General features: G+C 46.1%; 1 protein-coding gene across 1 annotated transcript; it reads left to right on the top strand.

Annotated features, from left to right (window-relative positions):
- The first annotated feature begins 608 nt into the window (after positions 1-608).
- Positions 609-19,979, top strand: ABT1 (activator of basal transcription 1). Its single transcript, XM_033923663.1, is given in 5 exon segments — positions 609-1,130; positions 3,799-4,075; positions 6,579-6,715; positions 6,717-6,755; positions 19,176-19,979. Coding segments are annotated over 4 exon segments (816 nt in total). The 5' UTR covers positions 609-1,130; positions 3,799-3,810; the 3' UTR covers positions 19,551-19,979.
- The last annotated feature ends 5,289 nt before the right edge of the window (positions 19,980-25,268 follow it).

The following is a 25,268-nucleotide window of genomic DNA, read 5'->3' as shown; positions in this document are numbered from 1 at the left end:
ACATTTATACTTTCAGCATAGCCTTCTGGCTAGCGCATTATCAATAGAAACTTCAAAATCAAAAATTTTTTCTGAACACTGCAATGATTGGTAGGTGAGGCCGAGTAATCAGCCTTCATGTCTCTGAGCAGAGTTCTAAACAAAAAATAAGTTTACTGAGTGTATTGATGAGTGTGGTGACTTTATTTTGTTCTATTAATCTCTTTAGTCACTCGACAGTAACCTTGACTTGAAAGAGTTACCCCTGTATATCTTTTTTGACTGATGTCATTGGGAGCACAGATATAAAACTTTTCTCTCTTGCAATTTCTCCTAGCTGCCTCTTTTAGCTCTCCTCCGGGCTTTCATTGCCCAGGCACGCTTTTGAATCTTTTCCAGATAAGCCCCGCCACTAATGGAAAAAGTGCACGCGCCGAAAGTTAAGCCCCGCCACCTTTTGCCAGCGTATGCAGTTCTCAGCACAACGCAGAAGTGTATAAAGTAACGGCCCCCCCGGAGCACCCAAAAAAAGATTATAAAAAATAGGATAAACTGTCGGCCATTTTTTTTAAGGGCTCCGACAGGGGGGGGACGTGGGGGGGGAACCTCCCCACTTTACTTTATACAGCAGATCGCGCTTCTTTTTTATAATCTTTTTTGGGTGGCGGGGTTAACTTTTTGGCGGGGCTTATCTGGAAAAGATCCACGCTTTTTAACATCCTGCCTGATCCTGCTCTCCCGCCCTCTTTCCTCTAACCCACGTGACTCCCTTTCATTCTAGGATTCTCCCCCCCCCCCCCTTTTCTTCCTTTCGGTGGTGTCCCTCTTAAACGTGTCCTCCGCGCGATGCATCTTAGCCGGGAACTAATTTTCTTGTTCCTGGTTGTCGGGTGGTTTGTTGTTCAGGTGCACTCTAGCACTTCCTGCTTTGTTGCTTCTGCTGCTCGGATTACAGTCGTTGTTCAGACTTCAGTCCTTTACTGGCAACACAGAAAAAGTGCAGAAAGAAAGGTGTATCGAGGGCGGTTTGACTGCTGTGTTTCCTGAAATGAGCAGCACTGTCTGTGTGTGCTGATGCAAGACAAGCCTCTCCAGCCAATTAAAGCACAGTACACGTGGTTCCTTCAAAAGCCACAGATTCCTGTCATCGGGTGAGAAATCGTGATATATATGAACTTCCCTGCTTGCTGGATCTTATGGGTAGCTCTGTGGTAGCTGCAGGGTCCATTGCCCCAAGGCAGCAGTGACAAGGGCTAGATTTAGATTTCAGGAGGGCTCTTCACAGTCCGTAAGTTAAAGAAACTAAATCTTAAGCTCGAATAAGCAATGAGTTTAAGACAGAGCAGCTTTGTATTTGATTTCTTCTGTGCAATATATAATATAAACCAGTAGTCTTAAAACCATCAACTGAGCACATTCTTACATGTCAGATAAGGACTGAATTGTGACTTTATAGATTTTAAATATTAATTTGCTGCTGTTGAATAATCAGTGTTCAAAGCAAACATTCAGTGACAGGCTGGGTCAGCAACTGGTTGAGTTGAAGGCGACAAAGAGTAGTGATCAATGCAGATCGCTCTGAGGAAAAGGATGTTACCAGTGGTGTGACTCAAGGTTCTGTTCTTGGGCCTGTTCTTTTTATCATTTTTTATAAATGATATTGCTGAAGGGCTGTCGAGTAAGATTTGCCTCTGCAGATGATACCAAAATCTGCAATGGTGTGAATAACATGAAGAAATACCTAGGGAAGCTTAAAGAATGGTATGAAATTTAGCAGCTAAACTTGAATGCTAAGAAATGCAAGGTCATGCATTTGGGCTGCAAAAAGGGAACGATACAGAAGAGCAGACTTGGGCATGTTTGTATGTGATGATCTTAAGGTGGCCAAGCAGGTTAAAAAGGTGATGGCGAAAGCTAGAAAGATGCTTTGGTGCATAGGAAGAGGTATGGCCAGTAGGGAAAATTAGGTATTGATGCCTCTGTATAAGACTCTGGTGAAACCTCATTTAAAATATTGTGTACAATTTTGGAGACTACACCTTCAAAATGATATAAAAAGGATGAAGTCGGTCCAAAGGAAGGCTACTAAAATGGTGCATGGTCTTCATCATAAGGCTTATGGGGACAGACTTAAAGATCTCAATCTGTATACAGTGGTGCCTCGCACAGCGAACGCCTCGCACAGCGAACACTGCGCACAACGAACTTTATGTCTTGATTCGTACAACGGACTTCGTTTCACACAACGAAGTCCGGGGTTCCTGCGGGGTTGGATCGCAGCGGGGTTGGTCGAGCCGCGAGGGTAGTCTCCTTCTCCTTACCTGCCCTGTCGCAGCACACAGCCGAACGGAAATCTTCCCGATGTCAGCGCTGACGTCGGAGGGAGGGCTTAAGCAAAGCCCTCCCTTCCTCCGACGTCAGCGCTGACATCAGGAAGACTTCCGTTCGGCTGTGTGCGGCTGCGGCAGGGCAGGTAGGAAGAAGGCAATGGCGAACGAAAGAGGAAGTTCGTTGTGTGAGGCACCACTGTACTTTGGAGGAAAGGCGAAAGAGGGGAGATATGATAAAGACGTTTAAATACCTATGTGGCTTAAATGCACATGAGTCGAGTCTCTTTCATTTGAATGGAAGCTCTGGAATGAGAGGGCACAGGATGAAGTTAAGAGGTGATAGGCTCAGGAGTAATCTAAGGAAATACTTTTTTACAGAAAGGGTGGTAGATGGCATGGGACAGTCTCCCGGAAGAGGTGGTGAAGACAGAGACTGTGTTTGAATTCAAGAAAGCATGGGATAGGCATGCGAGATCTCTTAGAGAGAGGAAGAGATAATGGTTACTGCGGATGGGTAGCCATTTGGCCTTTATTTGCCATCATGTTTCTGTAGTACGCTAGAGGGGTCAATCTTTAGTTCGATTCTGTTCAAATTTTTCCTAATCAAAATTATGAATGGGTTATCAGGGAAAGTTGTGGCTTTATGCAGATGAAACCAAAATCTTCAACATGATGGATATTTGAAAGTTGCAGAAAATATGTGGCATGCTAGAGTTTGGCAGCTAAAATTTCATATTGTAATTTGGAAGGCCATACATTAGGGATGAAGTTCTCAGATACTCAAAACCAAGAGTGAGTGACCACATTGAAGGATCTTAACATGACCATAAAGCACTTGGGGAGGGGGGGATGAACAGAGGCTTCTGGAGTGCATAGGTAGATAAATAGACCACAGAAAATACAAGGTGATAATACTGCTGTGTAATTCACTGGCAAGACCTAATTTAGAATACCGTGTACAGTTTTGGAGAATGCATCTTCTAAAAGAATATAAACTAGATAGTTCAGATGGCAGCTACCAAAATATTCAAAAACCTTCACCATAAAGCATACAAGAACTGGTTTTAAATATCCAAACACAAAGGGGTGATATGATGGGGACATCTATTTGCTTCCAAAGAGTAAATGCACAAAATGCTGGCCTCTTTCAATGGAAAACAAAGTCTAGAGTGAGACATAATGAGATGAGGGTGAAAGGGGGGGGGACTCAGAAATGATTTTCCAGTAAGCAAATATTTCTTCACAGAAAGGATGCTGGATGCACAGAATGGCCTCCCTAAAGGAGGTGAGGAAGATGAAAACAGTGTTGCCATTCAAAGGATGGGTCAAGCAAAGAAGTTCTTTAAGGGGTGGTGAGGGGATAATAATTCTGAGTGGGAGGCAAGGAGGGGGTCAGACTAGGTATGCTTTATGATCCTTATCTGCAAATATATTCTTTGTATCTCTGAAAACATTTCTGATTGCCATCACCTTGATTCTGCTTTTACAGTTTAACCTGAAAATGTCAGACAAGGGTGAACAGGTGGTGGACAAGCTGCCTATGGAGACAGAGAGTAGTGCAGAGACTGAAGAGGAGAAGGATTTGGAAAACATCAGCAAAGATCAAGATCTTCTCAGTGGTGATCCTACAAGAACGATGAAGGAGAAGAAAGCAATTCCAGGAATTATTTATCTGGGACATATTCCTCCACGCCTCAGGCCCCGGCATATCCGGAATATGCTGAGCGTCCATGGAGAAGTGGGGCGCATATTTCTACAGGCAGAAGGTAACAGGCTCTATAGAGCACTACTTATACTCTAGTGCTAGCATACTTGGTATCAAACTCTGTCACACAACTCAAGCACAGCCTGAACCAAGTGTGCAGAAGTTTGAAATAAAACAAAGGTGAACACATTGTTTTGTAATTTTTTTTTAAACTTTGGACCATGTAGAGGTTGTGTCCATTTCTGTTCATTTAAGGATCACTAAAGCAGAGTCTGAGCAGGTATGATTAAATTTTTGCACACAACTGTATCTTGTTCAAAACAAAGCAAAATTGATATACTGCAATTATAACAATAAAGTAGTTTATAATTCTAAAACTGAAGGGAGACAATTGATAAAATAGAGGAAAAATTGCAGTGGTTGTTACCTTCTTCCCTCCACCCCATTATCACACCCTGTTTTTCTTTTCATAAAGGTTTATATCACTTTGGTGGACAAACCATTCAAAGTGAATTACATCATAAACAAACAAAATATCATAAAAGGGAGTGCGAAAGCACAGATACAGGCAGTCCCTGGGTTAAGAACACGTTCCATTTTTTCTTAAGTTGAATTTGTATGTAACTTGGATCCTGTACAGTACACAGTCTATACCTTTCGTGCCTCCCGCGGGTGTTTACCTCCTCTGGCCGGCTCCTTCTCCCAGTGGCACTTCTCTTTGTGAAGCTGCTGGTTCCTGCACATGGCTTGCAGCTGACCTGGAAACCTTCCCTCTGACGAGATGGAGGTAATTTTCAGGTCAGAGTTGGACAGTTGGAGGAGGTAGTCCAGTACAGATGGTACAGGGCAGGTGCTGGGGTACAACAAGCAAGCATTACACCACACTATGAAACAAGTCCATTTGAAATGATAGGAGTGTAGTGTGGAAGGTTTCCTGGAGGCTTCAGGGATGGAAGACACTAGAGCCGAAAGTGAAACAGCATTTAATGGCTCAGAGGAAAATACCACACAGTGAGAGCCAGTAAACAGATTGGGATGGAGGAGGGAGTCCTCATTCTTTGTCAGCAACATTGGAAGGATGGGAAGTGTTATGTGTTCTTGAACAGTGAGGTGGAGGAGGAGAGGGATCCATGTTTGTTGCGGCCACCGAGATGCTATGAGAATCATGGTGGCATGTTCCCGGCGAAGTTTGAGTAGAGTGTTCCTGATGAGAGGGAACAGAAGGAAGGCATACAGGAACTTATGTTACCAATCGAGGAGGGAGGCATCTGATTCCAGACGATTGGGAGTGTAAAGTCTAGAGCAGGGCTGCCCAAGTCCGGTCCTCGAGATCTACTGGCAGGCCAGGTTTTCAGGATATCCACAATGAATATGCAAGAAAGAGATTTGCCTGCACTGCCTTCTTGGTATGCAAATCTCTCTCATGCATGTTCATTGTGGATATCCTGAAAACCTGGCCTGCCAGTAGATCTCGAGGACTGGACTTGGGCAGCCCTGGTCTAGAGCAAAAGAGTGGGAGTTTGTGATTGTAGGGGGAGGAAAAGGTGTGCAAAGCTTTGTTGCACCATGGTAGGGCTGAATGACCACTCATGCAGCTGCAGCAATCTGCTCAACTTGTTGGCAAGGATTTTGCTTTCCTGTTAGGTAGACAGCATTAAGGAAAACGTTGCAAGGGATTGCCCACAACCAGATCTGGATCACCTCTCAGCAGAGTAGGCAGGATCCTGTACTGCCCTGTTTATTCACATAGTAGACGGCCACCTGGTTGTCTGAACATACAAGAACAACTTGAGTAGATGATCCTGGAATTCGTAGAGAGCTTTATGAATTGCTTAGAGCTTGAGGTGAAGGGCTCTTTCGGAAAGATTCCAGGAGCCTTGGGTATGGAGACTGTAGATGTGGGCACCCCATCTGAGCCTGGAGGCATCAGTTGTCGGTACCTTGTGATGCGGTGGTGTGGAATAGAAGACCTCTGGAGAAGTTGGTGGGCGACAGCCACCACTGAAGCAACCTCCAAAAGACTGAGGTCACTCTCAGCTGTTGTGAGAGTGGTCCAGTTGCTTGTTAAAAAGAAATGTGTATAAAAGGATGAAGAACTCTGCAAATTTGACAGAACAAAGCAAAATTAGGCATGGGGGAAAACTGATGAAAATAAACATTGGGCCAGATCACTGTCCAAAAAATGGCCTGGTTGGTTTCTGTGGGAAAAACAGTTGTGTTTCTGGAGCATAGGAACTTTAGATACTATGAAAGAGAGCAGTTAGGGAAATGCTGCTTTCAAAACACCTTTCCCCTCTATTCTCCCGGACACAGATACAAATGGAGTACAAACACAGATACAGAGACACAAGGATTGGAAATCCATGAGACATGTGTCCCCCATCATACACCCCTGATGGGCTGCCTCTAAGTGATTCAAATGTATATTTAATTTTCTTTCTTGTAAATTGTTTGGTGAAACCTGCGTCCTTTAGCTTTCTTAATGGTTGCTATATATACTGTCCCTACAAAGCACATTATCTAACCTCATCTTTTCCCTGCTTTCTGTCCCTTTCCTCTATCAGACCGTTTTGTGCGAAAAAAGAAAAAGAAGGCAGGCACCAATGCCAAGGACTTCACTGAAGGCTGGGTGGAGTTCCGGGACAAGAAAATTGCCAAACTAGTTGCTGCTAGTCTGAACAATACTCCAATGGGTACCAGGAAAAAAAAACCGTTTCCATGACGACCTCTGGAACATGAAGGTGACTATCTTGTATGATCAGAAAAACTGCTTCCTACGCTGCTGCCTCCACTTTGCTTGTTCTTTAATGGGACATAAGCACAAGAATAGCCATACTGGGTCAAACCAATGATCCATCTAGCCCAGTATTGTTTCCACAGTGGCCAATCCAGGTCACCAGTACCTGGCAAAAACCTAAATAGTTGCCAATATTCCATGCTGCTGATCCCAGGGTAAGCAGTGGCTTCCCCTGTCTGTCTCAATAGCAGACAGCAGGAGTACCTGTATAAGGGAAGCTTGTACCCCTTCTGTCTGTCCTGTGGTGAGTTGTGTGTGTGTGTACATGTATGAAGGATGTTGATACTTCCATTGCCTGTCCTCTTCCTGTTCTGTGCTGGGGACAGTGTATGAGAAGGAATCACACAGAGCTGGCCTTCAGGTAGGGCAAGCTGAGTGGTTGGCTGAGGCATCACGATGTAGATACCCTGGGAGCCAGCAGTATTGCCTGTTGGGCTAGATAGCAATGGTACATGCTTGAGATGGAACTTGGTCAGGAGAGATAACTCAGACGAGGCAATCTAAATGTAATGTGTCTGCTTTCCTAAAACATGAAGGATTCCCAGGCTGATGGCATTTGAATTGCCAAAGGCCCTTTGTGACCTGTTGCCTTTAACAAGGGAGGAGAAGGTAAAAGGAGCAGACCACTTGGAGGGAGTGGGGTGGAGAGAGGTGGACCATCTACTTTCATCAACCTGCTAAGTACTTCGCCCTATCTATTCCAGCAGGCTCGCAATATAACTATGCTACCTAGACAAACAGAGGGTTAAGTGACTTGCCCAGGGTCATAAGGAGCGGTGCGGGGATTGAACCCACAATCTCAAGGTCCTAAAGCAGGGGTTTTCACCACTTGGCCACTCCTCCATATATAGTTTTGCATTATACTTCATTCTATGAATTTATCTTGTTGGACAGATTCGAAGGGACTTTATCTGCTGTTATCACTCTATGGTTTGGCCACAACTTGAATACTGTGTACAGTTCTGGCCGCAGTATCTCAAAAAAGATATAGTGTAATTATTATTTTTTATTTTTTTTATAATTCTTTATTCATTTTTAATTCTTACATCAAGTGAATATACATAATAAAAGACAATTTTCACATATCACTTGAATTACAATCAAATATTCTTGTAAGAGAAAATAAATACCCCCCTTTTTATCAAGACTCCTATTTTCATATGAAATACATTTCCCTCCCTAACCCTAAACATAAACTATCCATGTGCTAAGATATCTGATCATTAGAGTAACTAGTCAATGGTCCCCATATTCCCTTTTTGTAATGCTATCATCTTTTCCATCTTATATATGTGGCAAACTGAATTCCACCAAAATGTATAATTTAATTTAGTATAGTCTTTCCAATTTTGAGTAATTTGTTGCATGGCGACCCCTGTTAATATTAATAATAACTTATTGTTTGCAGAAATCGGACTCTGAGTTCTCATTGCTGTACCAAATAATATAGTGTCATATGAGAGTCCTACATGGTTTTCTAATAATTTATTAATTTGGGGCCATATTAGTTTCCAAAAAGCATTTACACAGGGACCAAAAAAAATTAAATGATCTAGCGTCCCCACTTCTAATCTACAATGCTAGCATCTATTGGATCTAGTGCTATCTATTTTTTGTAAACGTGTTGGGGTCCATAAAACTCGATGTAACAAAAACATCCACGTTTGACTCATATAGTGGAATTAGAAAAGGTACAGAGAAGGGTGACAAAATAATAAAAGGAATGGAACGACTTCCCTATGAGGAGAGGCTAAAGTGGCTAGGCTCTTCAGCTTGGAGAAGAGACAGCTCAGGGTGATATGATAGAGGTCTATAAAATAATGAGTGGAGTAGAAAGGGTATATATGAATCACTTGTTCACTCTTTCCAAAAATACTAGGACTAGGGGTCATGCGATGAAGCTATTAAGAAGTAGATTTAAAACAAACGGGGGAAAATATTTCTTCACACAACAATTCATTGCTGGCGAATGTGGTGAAATCAGTTAGCTTAACGGGGTTTAAAAAAGGCTTGGATAATTTCCTAAAAGAGAAGTCCATAGGTATTCCTAGGATAAGCAGCATAAAAATCTTGTTTTACTACTTGGGATCTAGCTAGGTACTTGGGACCTGGGTTGGCCACTGTTGGAAACAAGATGCTGGGCTTGATAGACCTTCGGTCTGTCCAAGTGTGGCAATTCTTATGTACTAAGGAGCTCATAATCGAAAGAAAAATAAGTCTAAAAACCCACTCAAGTCAGCACTTGGACAACCTAAAAGACATGTCATCCAAGTGCTGATAATCGAAACGGGTTTTTAGATATATCCAGAGACTTTTTATGCTCCTGAATGCCGCTGTGCGCCCAGAGCTGAAAGGGGCGTTTTTGAAGGAGTGGTTAGGGCGGGATGTGGGCCGACCTAGACTTAGTCATACTGCAGGGATAATTGAAAGTCTGACAAAGCTGTTATGACTTAGGTGATCTAAAAGCAGGTCTAAATTCCCTGAAGGTATTCAAAGTGACCAGATAACCACTGCAGACACAAAGTACAGACCCCCACATACTCCCCCAGTGATCACTGACACACACACCTCCCCCGCCATAAAAATCAGAATAAAAACGTACATACCTGCCTGCAGAACATCAGGAGCTGGCATAGGAAAGCCTAGTAGAACTGCACAGAGGTGAAGGGCTAGTGAATCATAGAGAGGAGGGCCCAGACCCATAAGCCAATCTAATCACTGCATTCATGGTGAAAAATGTTAGTCCACCAAAACCCTACTGTACTGCAATATAGGTGCCACCTGCAGCCATAAGGGCTGTTGGGGTTGTAAACAGGTGGTTGTAGTAGGTTTTGCGGGGGCTCACCATGACCTGCAAGGGAGTTATGGTGAGATGTTTATGTGGCACCCTTTTGTGAAGTTCACAGCAGTACTCTAAGTTCACAGCAGTACACTACTCTGTTGCCATGTCTAGTTGGCCAGTCGATCACTTTGCTGGCCCCTCCCATATCCAAAAGGTCTTGTTCTAGACATTTGGGACTTGAATGATTTTTTGGATGAGAATGTAGTATAAAGATAAATGCACTAATGGTCTGGATGATCAAATGACTGGATGTAGAAGTAGACTATTTTCAGAAAAAATATATTTTGGATGTATTTTTCAAGAATGAACTTTTGACGCTGCCAACTTTGGACGACTAGCACCCTAGGCCCAAAATGGACTTAAATATTTATTTTGATTATGCCCCTCCACATTACTATGTTAGAAGGAGAAATTAGGTTCTTACCTGCTAATTTACCGTATTTGCCGGCGTATAAGATGACTTTTCAGTACCTTAAAATCCTCCCCAAAGTCGGGGGTCGTCTTATACGCCGGGTACTGTTTACATGCCCTTACTTTACATGCCCTAACATCTCCTTCCTTACCTCCTTACGGTGCTTACGGTACTAGTAAACCTGCCGGGACATCAGCGGGGCCATGGCGGGACATCAGTGTGACAAGGGTGCCAGCTCCTTCATCCTGCGCAGCGGGAAGCAGCGGCGCTCTGGCCCCACCCCTTTTCTCTTTACTACGTCTCTCGCACATGCGGCCGTGTGTGGAGTCTAGCCCTTAAGGAAGTTGCGGGGGCGAACAGGAGGCTTTTGAAGGCTTTTAAAGGGAAACTGTCATGCCAGCAAACTTGCTAGGGACTTGCCCGGCACTTGCTCTCTCCCTCTATGTGTTATCTTCCTTCTATCATTGACAGTTTCAGTTTGGTTAACAGTTTAGAAAACAAATAGCATGGCAGCTCCCATGGGTTTATTGTTCTATTCAGCTTTAGTGAATTAATTAAAATTGTTGAAATAAATTCTGATGTTCTTTTAAGTTTTATTTGTTGTGCAGAAGGTGTGCGGAAGAAGGGGTAGTCTTATATGGCGAGTATATAACAAACTCTATATTTTAACTGTAAAAGTTGGGGGGTCGTCTTATACGCCCAGTCGTCTTATACGCCGGCAAATACGGTACTTTCTTTTAGCTTCTCCAGACCAGTAGAGGTTAATCTTTACAAATGGGTATATATCCAATCATGACCAGCAGGTGGAGACTGAAAACAAAACTGGCCCTAGAAAAATACTAGAACCCGCAGCAAAAAACAAAAACTGCCCGCGAAACAGCCCCAACAACAACAACAGACAGACAGGGTGGGGACCTCTACTGGTCTGGAGAAGCTAAAAGAAAGTAAATTAGCAGGTAAGAACCTAATTTCTCCTTCTTTAGCACTCTCCAGACCAGTAGAGGTTAATCTTTACAAATGGGACGTACCAAAGCAGTCCCCCTCACGGGCGGGACCCCCGAAGGGCCGATACCAGAACACGCTCACCAAACACCGCGTCCCGACGCGCCTCCACATCAACCCGATAATGTCTAACAAAGGAATGCAAGGAAGACCAAACTGCAGCCTTACAAATATCCACTGGAGGCACGAGCGACGACTCAGCCCAAGAAGCTGCCTGACCCCGAGTGGAATGAGCCTTGAGAAACTCCGGAACAGACTTCTGTCTCAGAAGATAAGCGGAAGCAATAGTCTCCTTGATCCAGCGCGCAATAGTAGCCTTAGAAGCGCCAGCCCCCCGACGAGGACCCGCCAGAAGAACAAAGAGATGATCGGATTTCCGGAACTCCCGGGTCCGCTGCACATAAGAGCGGAGGACCCGACCGACATCCAACTTGCGCAGCTGCCGTTGCTCAGAAGAGCCCTCCCGACCACCCAAGACCGGGAGGACCACCGATTGATTGACATGAAAAGGAGAAACTACTTTCGGCAGAAAGGAAGGAACAGGCCGCAAGACAACCCGCTCCCTAGAAAACTCCAAGAAGGAAGCCCTACAAGAGGAAGCCTGTAGCTCAGAAACCTAGCGGAAGTAATGGCCACCAAAAAGACCGCCTTCAGAGAGGTCCTTCAAAGAACAGCCATCCAACGGCTCGAAAGGCGGGCGCACCAAAACAGAGAGAACCAGATTGAGATCCCAAGAGGGAACCGAGGGCCGTAGGGGAGGCCTGAGCAATTTGGCCGCCCGCAAAAAGCGAATCACATCAGGAATGGCCGACAAACGCTGACCTGTCACCAACCCTCGAAAAGCCGACAGGGCCGCAAGTTGAACCCGGAGAGAAGACCAAGCCAGGCCTCTATCCAGGCCATCCTGCAAGAACTCTAGAATGTTAGGCAGGGAAGCGCGAAAAGAGACCACTCCCTGCGCCTGGCACCACCCCTCAAAGAGACGCCAAACCCGCACATAAGCCCGAGAGGTAGAAAGCCTCCGAGACCCCAAGAGTGTAGAGATCACCTTATCTTAATATCCCTTCTTACTAAGGCGACCCCTTTCAAGAGCCAAGCCGTAAGACAGAAGGGAGACGGGTCGAACATGGGAATGGGACCCTGCGTCAGAAGATCGTCCAAGAGAGGCAGAGGAAGAGGATCCGCCACCAGATGCCTCACCAGATCCGCATACCACGGACGTCGAGGCCAATCCGGAGCCACCAGACCCGGATGGTGAAAAATGCGAAGAAGTACTCTGCCCACTAATGGCCAAGGAGGGAACACATACAACAGCCCTTCCGTCGGCCACGGTTGGACCAGAGCATCCAGACCCTCGGCCAGACCGTCCCTGTGACGACTGAAGAAGCGGGGCACTTTGGCGTTGCTACTCGTGGCCATCAGGTCCATCAGGGGCTGCCCCCAAGCCTGCACTATCAACTGAAACGCCACGGCGCCGAGACACCACTCTCCTGGATCCAGGAAGTGATGACTGAGGAAGTCCGCCTGAACATTTTCTACCCCGGCTATGTGAGAGGCCGAGAGGTCCAGAAGATGTGACTCCGCCCAAACCATGAGCCGAGCCGCCTCCTGCGCCACCTGAGTGCTCTTGGTGCCCCCCTGACGATTGACATAAGCCACCGCCGTGGCATTATCCGACAGGACTCTGACCGACTTGCCCAACAAAAGGGAGTGGAAAGCTAACAGCGCCAGATGGACCGCTCTGGTCTCCAACACGTTGATCGACCAGGAGGCCTCCTCCGTGGACCAGGTGCCCTGAGCTGAGTGACCCAAACACTGAGCCCCCCAACCGAGGAGACTCGCATCCGTAAGGAGCACCGTCCACTGCGGGAGATCCAGACCCACCCCCTGAACCAGGTGAGGGGTCCGGAGCCACTAGCGCAGACTGCAGCGCGCCATGCCTCGCAGGGGAACAGGAACATCCAAACCGTGCCTCTGGGGAGACCACCTCCGGAGCAGAGCATACTGAAGAGGACGCATGTGGGCTCGCGCCCACCTCACCATGTCCAAGGACGCCGCCATCGACCCCAAGACTTGGAGGAAATCTCGCGCCCGAGGACACCGAGACGCCAAAAGCAGGCGAATCTGAGATTGCAATTTGCTTACCCGGGCCTCTGGAAGGAAGACCTTCCCCAAGGAGGTGTCGAACAGAACCCCAAGGTACTCCAGACGCTGAGCCGGGACCAACTGACTCTTGGAAAGGTTGACCACCCAGCCCAGCGACCGGAGAAACTCCACCACCCGAGCCGTAACCCGGGAGCTCTCCTGCAACGACTTTGCCCGAATCAACCAGTCGTCCAGGTAGGGGTGTACCAGGATACCCTCCGACCGCAAGGCTGTCGCGATGACCACCATCACCTTGGTGAACGTCCGGGGAGCCGTGGCCAGACCAAAGGGAAGCGCACAGAACTGATAGTGCCGACCCAAGATCGCAAAGCGAAGAAAGCGCTGATGAGAGGCCCGAATGGGAACATGCAAGTAGGCCTCCATCAGATCGAGAGAAGTGAGAAACTCCCCCGGCTGAACCGCCAGAATGACCGACCACAGAGTTTCCATGCAGAAAGAGGGAATCTTGAGAGCCCTGTTGACCCTTTTCAAATCCAGGATGGGCCGAAAGGTCCCCTCCTTCTTGGGCACCACAAAGTAAATGGAGTACCTGCCGGTGCCCCACTCTGGAGGGGGCACTGGAACAACTGCCTTGAGATCTAGCAAGCGCTGAAGGGTCTGGCGAAAAGCCTGCGTCTTCCAAGGAGTCTGACATGGAGAGGCGAGGAAAAGGTCCGGCAGAGAGCGAGCGAACTCCAGGGCATAACCGTCCCGCACCACCTCCAGGACCCACTGATCGGACGTGATCTCGGCCCATTTGGGGAAAAATTTGCGCAGCCGGGCCCCCACCGGAACCAAAGGGGGCGCCGGCAAGGAGTCATTGTGCAGGATGGGAAGCGGGGGAACCGGCGGAGGGATTCCCTGCCTCCCGACGGGCCCCCCGAAAGGGCTGCATGCGCTTGAAGTACCGACCTCGGGAAAACCCTGGAGCCGGGAAAGTAGCAGCCCCACGCCCAGGGCGATACTTGCGAAACTCCCGCAAACGCCCCCGGGCAGCGCCACCCCGAGACGCAGGGCGGGCACGGTCCTCAGGCAGACGGGGCACCTTTGAGTCCGTCAGAGTCTGAATCAACTTATCCAATTCCTCTCCAAAACAAAAAGGACCCCCGAAAGGGAAACTTAGTAAGCTTATCTTTGGACGCAGCATCCGCCGCCCAAGCGCGCAGCCACAAAATACGCCAAAGGCCATAGACTTAGCCGAGATCCGCACCAAGTCATAAAGAGCATCTGAGAGGAACGAGGCAGCCATCTCAGTCTTCGCCACCTCCTGATCCACCAGAGACCAGTCATCAGACTCCCGATCCAGGACACGCTCAGCCCACCGAAACATGGCGCGAGCGACCAGCCCCCCACAAATAGCCGCCTGGACCCCAAAAGCAGAGACCTGAAAATTTTGCTTAAGGATGTTCTCCAACTTGCGCTCCTCAGAGTTCCGCAAGGCAGAACCGCCCTCAACAGGCACGGTATGCCGCTTAGAAATCGCCGAGACCACCGCGTCTACGACTGGCGATGCTAAAGTAGCCCGATCCCCCTCTGGGATGGGATACAAACAAGCCATGCTGCGCGCCAAACGAAACGGCGCCTCCGGCGTTTTCCACTGTTCCAGTATAATATCCTGAATATCCTGATGCATAGGAAAAGAGCGGGAAACGGAACGGATCCCCCGTAGCAGAGGGTCCCCCACACGCGGAGTCTCCGGCGGCGCATCCTCAAAACGCAACACCGAAGAAACCTGTTGAATCAGGTCCGGCAGCTCATCTCTCTGAAAAAGGCGCACCACTGACGCCTCTTCGCCGGAGGACGGGAAACCCGACAACCCGCCGCCAGCGGCCGTCCCCTCGAGAGGGTCCTGGAACTCTTCAGAAAGGTCCAGGTCCTCATCCAGACCGACACGCTCCTCCGACCAAAAATCCTCGTCTCACGACACCCGCGGACGCTTGGACAAGGGAGGCGGAGGAGGGGACGCCACAACGGACGAGAGAGGGAAAGCTGCAGGGAGCGCGGAGGAAACCCCACTCCCCGAAACCCCCTGAGCGCAACCGGGACCCCCAGCCGCCTGAAAATAGGCTCTGCACAAGGAAAAAAAGAAATCAGGAGAAAAAACCCCTGAGGGTCCCAAGGGACTCCCTGCCACAGCAGGGGACCCAGCAGAAACCTGCCCCTGTTTTTCCAATACAGGGGGAAGGTCACCTGAGGTGGAAGACAAAATGGAGGGGCCAGACTGAGAAGATGGCGACTTTCCCGCCAAAAAAGCTCCCTCCATAGCCTGTAGCAGCTGAGAAACCTGAACAGTCCCAGCTGCTAAAACAGGCAAGCCAGCATCAGCTGTCAAAACATCAGCTGAGAGGGAATCCCCAACAACCCGACCGGCGGCTCGGGGAATCCCTCCGTGGACGGTTGGGGAAGACCGGGCTTCCCCACTGCTCCCAGCCGACTCGCGAGGCACCATCGGTGGGGAGCTCTGGGTGCCTGCAGCCGCTGCCAATGGAGCTCCTCCACCGTACCGGCCTGAACACCGCTTGCACAGGCCGGCTGCGAGTGCCTCGCGCCTGGAGCACAATGAGCACTTTTTCCCTTTAGAAGTGCTCATTGCTCCATACGCGACCTAGCTATAAAAAAGTGCCGGTTAGATGAAAAAATACAGTAATTTACAGTTTTCTTAAAGGGAAACAACCCTCCAGACCAGCACTACCTCAGGATTTTTTTTTTTTTTTTTTTTTTACAGAACAGACTCCACAGGCTCTCGAAGCAATATGCCTTGCTTGATTTAGGGGGCAAGGCTTACTGCTGAGGCTCCTCTAAAAAAATGTGGGGAGGTGGAGGAAGTGGGGGGAGGGACCCCGCTCGAGACCCGCCGGGTTTGACACCCCTGAGGTCGGACGAACCCCCAAACAGGGCCCGCCCAAGCTCCGTCCGGCCAAAAACAGGGACTATAAACCCCCTAAACAAATTCCAACAGCCCTACCAAGGGAGATGGGTACAGATCACATCAACACCTGCTGGAGACTGAAAGAAGACTGAGGGAAATAGAGAAGGGAGTATAGTATATACCAGCGATGGCGAACCTATGGCACGCGTGCCAGCTGTGGCACGCGAAGGCCTTGCAGCTGGCACGCGGGAAGGTCCACAATAGAGAGCTGCACGGGAACGGGGCTGGATGTACTAAGTCGCGCGGCTTTTCTCCCTACCTGCTCTGCTTGCAGCACAGAGCCGAATGGAAGTCTTCCCGACGTCAGCACTGACGTCGGAGGGAGGGAGGGCTGACGTCGGGAAGACTTCCGTTCGGCTCTGTACTGCAGGCAGGGTAGGTAAGGAGGAGTAGCCTCGCGGCTACCAAGGGAGGGGGCGGTCCGCCCCGCCCCGTGTGCAGCACAGCTGGCCAGGTCCCCTTACTTTTGTGGCGCTAACCCAACCGACAGGGCCGCCATCAGGGCAGGCGGGCGCAACGCCCAGCAAATGTAGATGCCCGCCCGACTGTCATCTGCCGAATCCTGCTGCCGCCACTGCTTAATGCGCAGTCTGAAGAGCCGCTGAAAAACCCGCCGGACTTTAAACAAAAAAAAAACCCCCAGCAAGCGACTCGAACCCGGCTTCCCTCCGAAACCGGAAGTTACGTCGGGGGGGGGTAGAGAAGAGAAGCCGGCACAGACCATTAGAGCCCCGGAGCATGCGGGAGATAGGCCAGCCACGGAGGGAAGCTTACTTGCTCTTGCTTACTTCGGGCCTTTCTCGCTGCCGGGTCCTGCCTACTTTCTGTTTCTGTGAAGGCAGGACCCGGCAACGAGAAAGGCCCGAAGTAAGCAAGAGCAGCAAGTTGTAAACTTCCCTCTGTCACTGCCCTTTGGGAGATAGGTCAGCGACCAAGGGAAACTTGCAACTTGCCTTTGTCTGTAGCGAATCTGCCGGGTGTGTGAGACGGGGGGGGGGAATGGGAGGAGTAATGCTGCTGCACCCAATTAGGGGGGAGGGAGAAGAGAAATGCTGCTTCTGCTGTGCCCAATTGGGGGGGGAGAGAAATGCTGATGATACTGCTGTACTCAGTGGGGGGAGGGGGAAGAGAAATACTGCTGTACCCAATTGGGGAGAGAGAGGGAAGGAGGGAGAAGGAAGATCAGGAAAAGGAGGAAAGAGATGCAAAGACCATGGGACGGAGGGAAAGGAGATACCATACCATGGAGTGGAAGAGAGAGATGTCAGGGCATATGGTGGGGGGGAAGCAGGGCCAGATTAAAGGATAGGCCCTGTAGGCACAGGCCTAGGGCCCGAAATAGTCAGGGGGGCCTGCCAGTGCTGTGCTTTGGGGCCTCACCCTTGCTGGATTCGCTGGCAGCAGCAGCAGCCTCATCATCATCTCGGGCGAATCCCAACCTGATCTGACCCTCCTATCTCTCCCTCCTTCCCTCATCAGTGACGTGCCAGAGGGAATCACGGCAGGAGAAAGTCCTGAAGCAGCCTGTTTAGAGTCTCGTGATGGGAGGGAGGGAGAGTTAGGAGGGTCGTGGGGGGGAGAGTAGCAGTCTGCCCCGGGTGTTCAACCTGGCGTCATGAACTTCTTCGGCTAGCATCAGCATTTACAATTCACTGCTGTTGCCAGCTTCAGGCCTTCCTCTCCGCCGGGTCCTGCCTACTTCTGTTTCCATGAAGGCAGGACCCGACAGAGAAGAAGGCCCGAAGCTGGCAACAGCAGCAAATTGTGAATGCTGCTGCCTGAAGAAGTTCATGACGCCAGGTCATGGGTGACAGAAGGAGGAAAGGGAGCAGAGGGGGAGAGACTTGCTGCACCCAACTGGAGGGAGAAAGAAGATGAGGGAGGGAATGGAATGAGATGCCAGGGATTGGAGGGAAGGGAGGGAGGAAGAGATGCCAGGGCATGGAGGGAAGGAGGAAAGTATGCCAGACCAAGGGAAAAGGAAGGAGGAGAAGACAAAGCATGGAGGGGGAGGGAGAGATGGAAGAAAAGGAAAGGAGTGAGATGCTAGAGAATCAGGGAAGGGAAGATACCAGACTATGGGGTGCAAAGGAAAGAAAGGAGAAGAGAGAGATGCCAGAGCAGTTAAGACACTTTCTAAGTTATTTAAATATTATTTAAAGATGTTATTTAAAAAAGGGACTTTACATGGCCCTGTTGTATTCCAATCTGGAATTTCCAATAAAAACGGTTGGTTTAATTGAAAGCTCTTTTGTTTTCTTTACATCATATTATTAGAAATGTAATGATTTAACTATTTTCTAATTTGATTGTAAATTTTACAAAAAAACATGTATAGACTCTTTGGGAATACACACCGAGTCTTGACACAGTTAACAGTTTTAAGAAGTTTTATCTTTTTTTTTACTCAGGATACATTTGACATGTTATGTGAATAATACATTTAAAATATATTGTGTAACTAAATCAAATTCTTCCTAAATTCATTAAATTGAATGAAATCATTAAAACATTATAAATTGCCAATAAATTGAAATGAAAACCAAAGGATTGTGAATCAAATTAATTCTCTGACAATACAAAGATTCCAACCTTTAAAAATGATGTTACATAGTTCAGGCAACTTTATAAAGAGTTTTTAGATACTAAAATCTTGTTATTAAGGTTTAATTGACGTGCTAGCACTTTGAGGAAATTCTTTGGTTTTGTGCGGCAGTTTGGGCACTCGGGCTGAAAAAGGTTAGCCATCACTGGTATATACTGTCCCACAGTTTTGTTTTCAGTCTCCACCTGCTGGTCATGATTGGATATATACCCATTTGTAAAGATTAACCTCTACTGGTCTGGAGAGTGCTAAAGAAGCAATCTTAGAAGTTTGTACTGTAGCTGCACGGGATAGAGGTGTGTATTAGGAAACCTGTTCGGTTACCATCTGTAAATTAATTTAAACTGTTTGGATTGAGTGTTACTAGATTTATCTCAATATGTCACAAGGAATAGAAAAGTCTATATTTCTGTCTTCTTCCTTTTCCAGTATCTCCATCGTTTTAGTTGGGCACACCTGAGTGAGCGACTGGCCTATGAGCGGCAGGTACGGCGGCAGCGCATGCAGGTAGAAGTGTCACAGGCCAAACGAGAGACAAATTTCTTCCTGCAGAATGTGGAAATGAGCAAGAGCTTTGAGCGAGCTGAGCGACGGCGGGCCAAGGAGGGTCTCGTAAATAATGGCACCACAAAGGACAGTAGCTGGAACTTCACCCAGCGCAAGACAGAAGAAGAAATCCAGGCTTATAAACTAAGAAGGGGGAAGCAGAAGTTATCCTCTAAGACCAAGGAATTTGAGGAGAAGGCACAGTCCAATCGCACCCTGCTGGCAAAGATTTTTAACCACGGAGCTTCACAGGAGTAGCTGCACTGATCTCACAATGGTGTTTCCTAATGTTTTAAAGATTCTGGTTCCACACTACAGCAGGCAGCACAAAAGAGTTTTTATTTAACTCTGTCTCTTGTCTGTCCAAGTCTCGGTAGCGGCCTACCTTGGCATTTGTCCTAGCTGACAGATTGTAGAAATCCGAATCATCAGGGCCCAGGGGAGTCAGAGAATAATTAATTGCAAACTGTTATAAGTACTCAAAAAGGACAGTGTGAGGGTGAAGTTTGTGTGCACTGACAGCAGTCCAGGTAAGGAATGTGTCCAAGATCATGTTGGTTATGGTTCCCAGAAAAAACTTGCCATCATAACTTGGATATTTCTTTTGTGGCTTATGAGATGATCCCTTTCTGTGGAAAGGGATCTGTACCTCAAACCGCTGGTTGAAAATAAAATGGTGTCATCACCCTTCTGTTTTGATATGGGGGGGGGGTTTCAATTTTTGATTCATTGTAATATTCTGCTTCTTATTTAGAGCATCAAGGTATTTACAGATAAATATACATACAATTGTAAAAATGATTTAAATAGGATTTATATTGTCCCATAGGTCCAGTTCCAAACCAGAGAGTTCAGCAGTTGAAAGAGCTAGGTCTCGAGTGTCTTCCTGAAAAAGAAAAGTCTGTCCTTCTTTTGTCCTTAGGAAGTGTGTTCCACAAACAAGAACCAGAATACTGTATCTTTGCAGTTGATAAATGTTTAACAGCCAGAGAAACAGAACTCAACAATCCTAGTCAGGATAAAGTGTTCTACCCTGCTTGTATTAGTGCAAGCAACGCTTTATCCTTTTTCTTAGACCTCTAGGGTGAAAAGCGGGCAAACAAACTTCCTGACTGATGTAGAAGGCTGAGACTACTTTTGGTAGGAAGGATGGAACTGTGTGCGCAACGAGAGCCCTGCTTCTGTAAACTTAGCATGGCTCTAAAATGGCTGCAATCTCCTTTTTTCAATTAATGGCCCTGCACTAATATTGTAATTAGCGCATGGCCATTAGTGCTGGCGCTCTTACTGTCACCTAGATGGTAAGGGCTCCCACGCCAACCTTGTGCTAATAGGTCAGCACACACTGTGCCCAAGTGCTAACCAGTTAGCACAGGGCATACCAATTCTCTGCCCCCTGTTAAAAAAATAAAATGTATGGTGCACCAAGCCCACAATAAACATATAGCTCCTAATTATGGCCCAGTAGGGCCATTTTTAAGCAGTGGTAAGCAAGCATTAGTGTTTACCACCACTTAATAAAAGGGTGCCTTAGATTGAGCCCATTAGGGACAGAGAAAATACCTCTGTGTAATATGTAAACCTCTTTGGTTAGGGAACATAAGGGAGGCAAATGGATCTGTGATGCCAGAACAGCAGCTCAAACAAAGATATGGAGCAAAATAGATTAATTTCAATAAAGCACGTGCCTGATATGGCTGTGTTTCGCCTGAAGGCTGCAGCAGAGGTAAGAAATGTAGATAGAATATAATCCAAATGAAAACATTCATTTAAAAACATAAATAAGTACATAAACATCAGTTGAATAATAAAATCATTCTATAAAAGCAAAGTCAAATCATATCAAATATAGAGACTAAAAAAAAATATGCACATTATTTATATCTACGTATATAAGAAAATCATGGGTATAATAGCAGAATGTGAAAAAAGGTTTACAAAAGGAGTAAGTATGATACTTAAGATTAGGAATTTTTGAGCAATCAAGCAGTGGCATAGCGAGGGAGGTTGGTGACCAGGGTAGTGGACCCTGACATCACCATGCTGAGTGTCCCCCCACCCCCCCCGCATACACTTGTCAGCCTAGCATTGCTAGCAATCAGCATTTTCAGTTAGCCTAACCAATGTCAGCAAAGGCCTATGGGAGATCATATCATTCATGTCTGACCTTAGGGAATGTCATTGCAACAACCTTAATTCAATCAGCGCTTAGAGGACCTGGCAGTAAAAAGGTGCTAAAGACAGCTAAGAGGTGTTAAGAAGATGTGTTAATGACTTAATGATTGGTGTTTAAGATGGACAGCTTAAGATGTACAATGGGTCCAGGTGCACAGATAACTAAGATTAATCAGAAACTATTTTCAGAGGCATACTGGAAAAGTACATTGGACTCCAGTCTATTCTCCAGTCTAGCACACCTCACTCACCTTCCTGATCAGTGAAACTAACCATTGTTTCAAACAGTTTACAAAGGATAGGGATATTTAACTTCAATAGATTCTATTGAAGTTCAGTAGAATCTATTTGTTATAAAAGCCCCCTCTCTTGCTCTACCTGGAACATCACACTTCTCTGTCTCATCGTCACCCCTTTTTCCTGTCTTTCTTCCCCTTGGATTCTTTTCTTTGTCTGTCCTCTCTCATTCACAGGAGCTCAGAAGCAGTCTCTGTATTCACTCTGTATTTGTAAAACTTATTCCTTAATTGTAATCTTTATGAATCTTGCTTTTCTATATTATATTCTTTATGCAATCACTTCTGGCTGTGCTCGTCATTTGATTCTACTTCCTAATGAAACCTCTGTGAAGCAATTGAACCCAGGACCTGGCGTTTGTAAGGGCGCCTCACATATAAACCCTCTAACCCTGCCATTTGAACACTACCACCTACCTCTTGAAATGTTCACTGGTGTAAGCAGCATCTTCCACCTACTGCTCACACTGGCCTCAGCTCCCTTCTGCTGTTATGTCCTGGTCCCCTGACCAGAAAGTGATGTCAGAAAGGAGCTAAGGCCGGTGTGAGCAGTAAGTGGAAGATGCTTCTCGCTCTGGCAAACATTTAACGGGGGTGGGGTGGGGGGGTGGAGAGAATGAGAGGCACCACGCCCCCCACAAAGATGACACACAGGGTAGTCTGCCCCCCCTTTACTATGCCACTGCGATCAAGAATTATGTGCAGGAGACTTAAAACTGATCAAAATCTCCCATGGAGTACATACATAGAGAAGCCAAACACAAAACACACTTCTGTCTAGACTAGAGTGATTAACTAGCACATCAGTTAACAACATGAACATTTGAGCTTTTCAAAAGAGAGGCAGAAAAAGAGCCACAAAACACACTTTTCTCTCTAGAGTAGCAGATCAGTAGCATTCTGAAAAGAGTCCAGCACAGCAGTTAGCAACGTGATCATTTGGCAAACACTTATTAAAAAAACAAGCTGAATTAAAAATACTCAGTCCTGCAGCAATTCTCCACAAATATCTCTGGCAAATCAAACTACCCTGCTAACCAGAAGGCTTATCTGGTTGGCAGGGGTCAAAGGTCACTCTTTGTAAGAGATTTAAAGCTACCAATTTTGATTTTAAAAGCAGATTCTCAAAAGAGAAAGACCACCTTTGATTGATTTGTACTCTAGTCTAGACAGAAGTGTGTTTTGTGTTTGGCCTTTCTAGAGATGTACTCCACGGGAGATTTTGATCAGTTTTAAGGCTGCAAATAATTTTTGATTTATACTTAAGATTAGGAAATTTTGAGCACACTTCTTTTGAAAACCTTTTTTTTACATTCTGCCCACTGACTACTCTGTTATAATCATGGTTTTCTTATATACTGTATATGCATATTCCTATAGGGGGCTCATTTTCAAAGCACTTAGATGCACAAAGTCCCATAGAACTCTATGTACTTTGTGCATCTAAGTGCTTAGAAAATGAGCTCCTCTGTCTCTTATATTATTTGATATGATTGACTTGGCTTTTATAGAATAAATTCTTATTCAATGAATGTTTATTTGATTTGGATTTTATTGTTCTACCTAAAGTTCTTGTCTCTGACAAAGCCTTCAGGTGAAACGTGGCCACGTCAGTCATTTGCTTTGTTGAAATTAAACAATTTTGCTTCATATGTTTGTTCTGCTGCACCTCTTTGGTTATACTACAGAAAGGTGGTATATCAAGAATCTAATTTAAAAAAAACAACAAACTAAGGAGCTTGCCACAAGATCACTAAATAGAACAAATCTTCATGCAATGTGTAATTAAGCTCTGTAATTTGTTGCTAGAGAATGTAGGCAGTAATGGCTCTGTGTCAGTGTTAACTCAGCCTGGAAGGAAGTAATGGAAGTAATGGCTCTGGGTCAGCGTTGCGCTCAGCCTGGAAGGAAGAACACTTCCTCCATAACCCAGAGTGGCAAGTTCTCTGATGTTGGAATGAAGAATGGAATGCTGCTAAGAAGCTGGAGCTGAATTTGGAACGGACATTCTCTCCTGGTATGCCATGAAAAGACCTGTAATGGGAGGCATTCTGCTAAAAGGAGGTAACACTGATTCAAGTACCAAGTTATCAGACGAAGGGTTAAATATTGAGTCCTCAGGTTCTAAAAGTATAACAAAAGTTTTACCAGTCTTTTTGTTAAACAAACCTGAAGTAATGACTTTGGACACTATCTGGCTTTCAATATAAGGATTTAGGAAAAACTTTACTCCCTGTGGTAAATAGTTTAACTCCTCAAATCACTGAGGTAGACACCAACATTAAAACAATGGAAATTGAGATTATTAATATGTCTACTTTAGTGAAGGAAATGGAAAATATTCAATAAATAGTTATTCATATACAGAAGGTGCAAGTTAGTTGATGAGTATATGTTCAAAATTGGAGAAAATAGAAAATACATATAGAGGAGTAAATGTATGGCTGTTGAACTTTCCATCTATGCCAAACACTTCACCTAAGGAGCTTTTTAAAAAAAAAAAAAAATTATTAGAACTTTTGTCAATGTCTAATGAAGCTACTCCACAGATTATATGGCTATAGTCATGGTTTATTGGAGCCTGTTTGTAAAGCAAGTCTAGGTAGTTTACAAATTTACAAAAATTTGTTGAGAAAACAAAGTTACAATGTATAACAGGATAAACATACATGCCAAATAACACAAATCATATCAGATAAAAAAAATAAAACTAAGCACTTTTGCAGAGTCAGAACTCACTAAAACCAGTACATGATTAATCAAAGGCAATGTTATATATTATCATCTAAAGATGCAGCATGGTTTACCAGTTGTAGAGGAAGATATTACACTAGATGCCCTGGAATTTAATGAAGAGAATTATCCAGGAAGAAGCCTCAATGCTGGTTGTGACTTTTAATATTAGTGCTGCCAGGGATTTGTTACTTAAGATATTATTTCAGATCCAGTAAGAAATGGTTTTTGGGAGAAAAGATCCTAGTATTTTCAGATGTTTCATGAGACATTCAAAAAACATGAAAGCAGTCCAGGTGTAGTCCATTTTCCTTCCAATCTAAGGTTTGCTATTATTACCTTACTGGGAAGGATAATCCTCCTACTTCTGGAAAGTACTGGGTTGCATTAAACAGCTATCTATTATACTTAGTAGGATCAACAGCATCTCTTCACTCTAAAGCCAAAAGAACCCTAGGGGGTCCCTAAATGGATACAGTTAACTGGGTATTGCTGGATAGCAGTGCTATCTGCATAACCTCTGGTCCCATACTCCCGAAAACACCTCTTAACTGCCCGCTATTAAGGCAGAATTAGGGAAATCCAGTGTTTATCCCTGGGGTAAGTAGCAGGGACCAGGTAATTGTGACCTGAATTGGTCACCGTTGGAAACAGGATACTGGGCTTGATAACCTTTAGTCTGACCCAGGATCACAATAATTCTCAAGAAAAGAACAAAAATAGAGTGAGAAGCCTACATGATTCTATGCAGTTGCACTTTCTGGACCCTAAG

Source organism: Geotrypetes seraphini, chromosome 1 (genome assembly GCF_902459505.1).
Source record: "Geotrypetes seraphini chromosome 1, aGeoSer1.1, whole genome shotgun sequence".
NCBI lineage: Eukaryota > Metazoa > Chordata > Amphibia > Gymnophiona > Dermophiidae > Geotrypetes > Geotrypetes seraphini.
The sequence above is the reverse complement of the archived record's forward strand: the minus strand, read 5'-3'. Positions and strand labels throughout refer to the sequence as shown.